Source organism: Doryrhamphus excisus, linkage group LG1 (genome assembly GCF_037039965.1).
Source record: "Doryrhamphus excisus strain RoL-2023G ecotype Guam linkage group LG1, RoL_Dexc_Guam_v1.1, whole genome shotgun sequence".
NCBI lineage: Eukaryota > Metazoa > Chordata > Actinopteri > Syngnathiformes > Syngnathidae > Doryrhamphus > Doryrhamphus excisus.
The window spans coordinates 27,976,975-27,984,019 of record NC_136357.1 but is presented as its reverse complement, the minus strand read 5'-3'; the positions used below and the strand labels follow the sequence as shown (position 1 = coordinate 27,984,019).

Sequence of the window (7,045 nt, the reverse complement as noted above, 5' to 3'; positions counted from 1 at the left end):
ATGAATGATTTATTTATGATTTATTATTATTATTCATTTTTTCATTCATTTAAAAATGCCAGATAAATAATAAATAATAATAATTAATATGGTAAAAATGCCAGAATTTGTATTGTTTAATTTTCAGTATAAACGCTTCAGTATAAACGCTGATATTCTTCATATAAATAAATAATAAATAATAATAATAAATAAATAATAAATATTAATTGATATGGTAAAAATGCCAGATAAATAATAAATAATAATCGATATGGGAAAAATGCCAGATAAATAATAAATAAATAAATACTCACTGACGACCACACCAACTTGCATCATTTTATTTGAAATACATGATTTATTTCTTTTTTAATTAAATAACAAAATCAAACTTAATAAGCCACCAAATATGAAATTAAAGAAATTCTATGAAATAATAAATAAAGGGAAAATTGAATTTCATGGTGCATCCGTGTATTATTTCATACTTTTGTCAAGTGAAATTCACAATGCAAGCAATTGTCCAATTATATCTGAAATGAAAAGAAAAAGTGATCATTCTTAAATGAGGATATGCTCAACTACTACGATTTCTTCACCGTACCTGGACAGGACATGCTCCTCTCCAACTGCTTGAGAGTTTCCCTCGTCAACAAGCGGATCTCATCCTTCAGTCGCCGATGGCCATCCAGAGTCAGGTGCCAAAAGCAGGACTTCCTTTTCCCATCTCGGGACATCTGACTGCAGGTTTTGTGGAAGCTGTTGTTGAAGCAAAGGTTGTGACGAATTGTGTTTTTCCAGCCGCCAGGAGCCGTCTGAAAGAACGGGAAGTGCTCTCTGGGGGAAGAAGAGACCAGGAAGAGACAGTCATGTGATATAAATATTCCAATTTGATTTGCTTATTTATTTTTCCAGCTTATTTTGTGTTGAAAAATAAAAAAAATAACATAAAACATTTATTTAATAATTTAATAATAAATGAAAATTAATTAATTTGTTTCATTTGTTTTTTGATTTGCTTATTTATTTTTCCATCTTATTTTGTGTGGGAAAAAAATAAATTAAACATTTATTTAATAATTTAATAATAAATAAAAATTAATTTGTTAATTAGTTTCATTAGTTTTTTGATTTGCTTATTTATTGTTCCATCTTATTTTGTGTTGAAAAATAAAAAAAATAACATAAAACATTTATTTAATAATTTAATAATTAATGAAAATTAATTAGTTAATTTGTTTCATTTGTTTTTTGATTTGCTTATTTATTTTTCCATCTTATTTTGTGTGGGGAAAAAAAATAAATTAAACATTTATTTAATAATTTAATAATAAATAAAAATTAATTTGTTAATTAGTTTCATTAGTTTTTGATTTGCTTATTTATTTTTCCATCTTATTTTGTGTCGAAAAATAAAAATTAACATTAAACATTTATTTAATAATTTAATAATGAATAAAATTAATTTGTTAATTTGTTTCATTTGTTTTTTGATTTGCTTATTTATTTTTCCATTTTATTTTGTGTCGAAAAATAAAAATTAACATTAAACATTTAATAATTTAATAATAAATAAAAAATAATTTGTCAATTTGTTTCAATTGTTTTTCGATTTGCTTATTTATTTTTCCATCTTATTTTGTGTGGAAAAATAAAAAAAATAACATTAAACATTTATTTAATAATTTAATAATAAATAAAAATAAATTTGTTAATTGTTTCATTTGTTTTTTTGATTTGCTTATTTATTTTTCCATCTTATTTTGTGTTGAAAAATAAAAATTAACATTAAACATTTATTTAATAATTTAATAATAAATAAAAATTAACTTGTTAATTTGTTTCATTTGTTTTTTTTTGATTTGCTTGTTTATTTTTCCATCTTATTTTGTGTTGAAAAATAAAAAAATAACAAACATTTATGTAATAATTTAATAATAAATACAAATTAATTTGTTAATTTGTTTCATTAGTTTTTTGATTTGCTTATTTAGTTTTCCATCTTATTTTGTGTTAAAAAAAACATTAAACATTTATTTAATAATAAAAAATAATTTATCATAATTTATAATAATTTATAATAATTTTATTATGTACTGATATAGCTCCATGAAGTTGGCTTCCAAAGACGTATTTACGTGTTTTTCCACATTTTTGTATGATTTCATTGCGTCTTACTTGTCATAATTATTTCCTGACCTGGTGAAGTTGTAAATCTGCTGCACTTTGAGGCTCCCAGTATGGCTGCTCCGAAGCGCTAGAGCGATGAGGATGCAGTAATTTACTGGTGGACGAGGCCAACATCCCGCCTTTAACGCCTTATTGTCCTGGAAAGAAAGAAGCAGATGCCATTCGGTGAAACCAGGAATGTACTTACGTCATACGGCGTCTTCTTGATGTAAGATGTATGTTGTATGCAGACTTTGCCTCCTCACCCTCACTTTAGAGGGTCTCCCTTTGGGTCTGCTGTGTGGGGTCTGGCAAGAGGCTACTTCTTCCTTTATCTGAAGTCATAGTAAAAAAAAAAAGCAAGTTTTAATTTAATTTAATTTAATTTAATTTAATTTAATTTAATTTAATTTAATTTAATTTAATTTAATTTAATTTAATTTAATTTAATTTAATTTAATTTAATTTAATTTAATTTAATTTGCTGTCAATTTGATGTCAGTATGCAAAAACAATACTAGCAAGTCTATTGCAAGTGCACATCCCTAAATATTTTTTTAATTTAATTTATTTTAATTTTATTTAAGTTCGGTGTTTTATGGTATTTCTTGGAATAGTTAGCTGTCAGTTTGATGTCATAATGCGTACAAGTTGTAGTATGCAAAAACAATACTAGCAAGTCTATTGCAAGTGCACATCCCTAAATATTTTTTTAAATTTAATTTATTTTAATTTTATTTAATTTTATTTTAGTTTGGTGTTTTATGGTATTTCTTGGAATATTTAGCTGTCAGTTTGATGTCATAATGCGTGCAAGTTGTAGTATGCAAAAACAATACTAGCAAGTCTATTGCAAGTGCACATCCCTAAATATTTTTTTAATTTAATTTATTTTAATTTTATTTAAGTTCGGTGTTTTATGGTATTTCTTGGAATAGTTAGCTGTCAGTTTGATGTCATAATGCGTACAAGTTGTAGTATGCAAAAACAATACTAGCAAGTCTATTGCAAGTGCACATCCCTAAATATTTTTTTAAATTTAATTTATTTTAATTTTATTTAATTTTATTTTAGTTCGGTGTTTTATGGTATTTCTTGGAATATTTAGCTGTCAGTTTGATGTCATAATGCGTGCAAGTTGTAGTATGCAAAAAAAATAGCAAGTCTATTGCAAGTGCACATCCCTAAATATTTTTTTAAATTTAATTTAGTTTAATTTTATTTTATTTTATTTCGGTGTTTTATGGTATTTCTTGGAATAGTTAGCTGTCAGTTTGATGTCATAATGCGTACAAGTTGCAGTATGCAAAAACAATACTAGCAAGTCTATTGCAAGTGCACATCCCTAAATATTTTTTTAAATTTAATTTATTTTAATTTTATTTAATTTTATTTTAGTTCGGTGTTTTATGGTATTTCTTGGAATATTTAGCTGTCAGTTTGATGTCATAATGCGTGCAAGTTGTAGTATGCAAAAACAATACTAGCAAGTCTATTGCAAGTGCACATCCCTAAATATTTTTTTTAATTTAATTTATTTTAATTTTATTTAATTTTATTTTAGTGTTTTATGATGTTTCTTGGATTATTTAGCTGTCAGTTTGATGTCATAATGCGTGCAAGTTGTAGTATGCAAAAACAATACTAGCAATTAAATTAAATTAAATTAAATTAAATTAAATTAAATTAAATTAAATTAAATTAAATTAAATTAAATTAAATTAAATTAAATTAAATTAAATTAAATTAAATTAAATTAAATTAAATTAAATTAAATTAAATACTACAACTTGCACGCATTATGACATCAAACTGACAGCTAAATAAGACAAAACACCATAAAGCACCGGTATATTAAAACAATATATATTAAGAAAATAACAAAATAATATTTCCAAGTCACATGACTGAAGTGCACACCCCTGCTCCCCCCCACTACCGTCTAAACAACACTGTATTTGTAAATAGATGGTACCATGTAGGCAGCTGAGGAGGAGAGAACATGCAGCATTTGGTCTTGGGAAGAGCACACGTGCACGTTTGGATGCTGACTCGGCTCTGCAAGGTCTTGGACTTGGTCCGGATCTGCCGCAGGTTGCCCGTAGACTATAGGACAAGCGATGTTGGGATTGACCAGGAGCCACAGGTTTGGCTTCACAAAGGTGTCTGAGCAAAGAAAATGGCGGATATGCATTCATTGTTATTGTTGTTAGAACACCTGAGAGGCAGACAAAGACAAAAATCATCCATTTTCTAAAGTCATAATTTAAAAAAAATTGTATTTAACAGGTGGTATATGCTCAAATTCCGAAATTATTTTATTTTTTACATTTTATTATATTATTATATAATTATTATATATTTTATATTGATTTATTTTATTATTTTATATTAAATAAGTAATTTAAGGAAGAGGTGTATACAGTACATACAGTATCACTCACCTGATGTTTTATCATACCAAATGAACTCATCTTTTCTCCTGGAGGCTCTCGCTGAAGGTCTCTGAACCACATATTGATCACCAAGTTTATCATCTGCCGGTGAGGGGAAAAGAAAGATTGTTACACTGTATATACTGTATGTGTGTATTTTATATATATATATATATATATATATATATACTGTATATACAGTACAAACTGAAATTAGCCTTACAACTTTGTGTTTGTTCACTTTTAGGGATAATTTCCCATCTAATGAAATGATATAATACTGTATAAATATTTTTTTTATGTATTATGAGAAAGCCTGGAAAGGAAAATATACATACCTTCCCGTTTTCCCCAGGAAACTCCTGTATACTTAATTAATTTTCATGCAAAAAATTGTTATTTTTTATTTTGAAAGCCTGACATTACTGCCTCGAGTTGGGGCCGGAACGCACCACGAAACTCATTTTTTGCCCGTTTTTCCTCGTAACCTCCAGCTTTAATAATTATAACCTGCATGAAAATTGTTTTACTTTTATTTTGACTTTATTTTTATTTTTATTTTTTACTTTTATTTTTTACTATTATTTTTTACTTTTATTTTTTACTATTATTTTTAACTATTATTTTTTACTTTTATTTTTTACTATTATTTTTAACTATTATTTTTACTTTGATTTTATTTTATTATTTTTTATTATTTTCTTTTTTTATTATTTTTTATTATTTTTTTATTATTTTTTATTATTTTTTTAAGGCTGACTTTACCAAGTACAGGATGTGTGATGCTGATGGTAGAAATGGAGAATATATATATATTTTTTTTACTTTTTATGAAAGTATTAAATATATGTGGAAGTATTCAAATGCAAGGGGGGCTGGCACTCACTCTGGCAACATTGGAGCCAGCCAATCACAGGGCACATATAGACAAACAACCATTCACACTCACATTCATACCTATGGACAATTTGGAGTCGCTAATTAACCTAGCAGGTAGCCATATTTTCATCATTACTGTATAAAAAAAAAAAGTCCACACAGAGATGACCGAGGGTGGAATTGAACTCGGGTCTCCTAGCTGTGAGGCCTGTGCACTAACCACTCATCCACCGTGCAGCCATATTTTTTTTATCATTACAGTATAAAAAAAACCTGTTTACGACCTTGTATCAGAGCCCTCTAGCCATAAAATAACACCCCTATAGTCACCGTTACTCTCCTACCAGCCAATATAGTAGACATTAGCCAGCCAATCACAGGGCACATATAGACAAACAACCATTCACACTCACATTAATACCTACGGACAATTTGGAGTCGCCGATTAACCTAGCATGTTTTTGGAATGTGGGAGGAAACCGGAGTACCCGGAGAAAACCCACGCATGCACGGGGAGAACATGCAAACTCCACACAGAGATGGCCGAAGGTGGAATTGAACTCGGATCTCCAGCAAAAGAGTTGTGTAATGTCAAAAATAATGAATTATAGGAGTGTATACGTGACTATAGGGGTGCTACTTCATGTCTACAGAGCTCTAATAATGTAAAAAAAAAAAAACACATTTAGAAGGTTCATTCATTCATTCAATTTCTAGCGCTTATCTTCATGAGGGTCGCGGGGGTGCTGGAGCCTATGGAATTGAACCCTGGTCTCCTAGCCGTGAGGTCTGCGCGCTAACCACTCGTCCACCATGCCGCTGTTTCCTAAATATATCTTTTATCAAATGACGTTAATTTGAACTGTCTGTATTCACTGTGTACATTTACACAAAAAGATACAATTTTGGTTTAAGTACATTCCTTATATAATGAAAATGCCACAAATGACTACAATTGAAATATTTACCATGGTAAAACTGGTCAGTGGTTGTTGCCAGTTTCAGCTCTTTATCCATGTCCCAGTCTGTTAAGCCTACAGAGCAGTGCAGGTCATAGAGTCGAGCTTGGGTTTGGAGCTGTAAAGTCATGTCAAGACCTCCGATTGTAGGGACTTCCTTCGGTTTTTTGGAGTCCCGGAGGCGTTTGATGCTGCAGCTGGAGCTGATTGGAGTTAATTGAACTGATGAACAGGATGCCAAAGTACTTTTAAGAAGTAAGGAAGTAGCCCAAACCTTTTCCACTGAGGGCCGTATACTAAAAACTGGAAGAACGTTTAAAAAAAAAAAAAATTACATAGTAAAAAAATTACTTTTCTACGTTACTACTAAGAAAAACTGCACCTCAGCTTTATATGGTGAACAACTTTGCTCTTTTTTCCCTTCATTTTGGCTGACTTTTTTCTCCACCATAATTTACCCAAAAATTAATTTAATAAATAATAAATATATAATAATAAATAAAAAAAATAAATTAATTATTAAATAATTATTATTTTGTAAATAATTAATTATTTTGTTTCTCATAAAATCACACCTTTAAAAGGGGATCTATTATTATTGAGTTGTGGACTCCTATAGAG

At 28.6% G+C, this 7,045-nt stretch overlaps 1 protein-coding gene across 1 annotated transcript; it reads right to left on the bottom strand.

The window, feature by feature from the left end:
- Positions 1 to 566: 566 nt before the first annotated feature.
- foxr1 (forkhead box R1) lies at positions 567 to 6,627 on the bottom strand. Its single transcript, XM_078793785.1, has 6 exons — positions 6,434 to 6,627; positions 4,596 to 4,688; positions 4,127 to 4,317; positions 2,418 to 2,486; positions 2,182 to 2,309; positions 567 to 819 (listed from the first exon to the last, which is right to left on the bottom strand). Exons 1-6 carry the CDS (start codon positions 6,552 to 6,554, stop codon positions 567 to 569), a joined length of 855 nt encoding a protein of 284 aa, XP_078649911.1. The 5' UTR covers positions 6,555 to 6,627.
- Between the last annotated feature and the right edge of the window lie 418 nt (positions 6,628 to 7,045).

Excerpts from the sequence above, each read along its gene's own strand:
- foxr1 (XM_078793785.1), bottom strand. The coding sequence starts at position 6,554 with ATGACTTTACAGCTCCAAACCCAAGCTCGACTCTATGACCTGCACTGC. Across the intron at positions 2,487-4,126 it reads CCTCCTCAGCTGCCTACATG|ATAAAGGAAGAAGTAGCCTC; the intron begins GTACCATCTATT and ends CTATGACTTCAG. Across the intron at positions 820-2,181 it reads CAGATTTACAACTTCACCAG|AGAGCACTTCCCGTTCTTTC; the intron begins GTCAGGAAATAA and ends TTCTTCCCCCAG.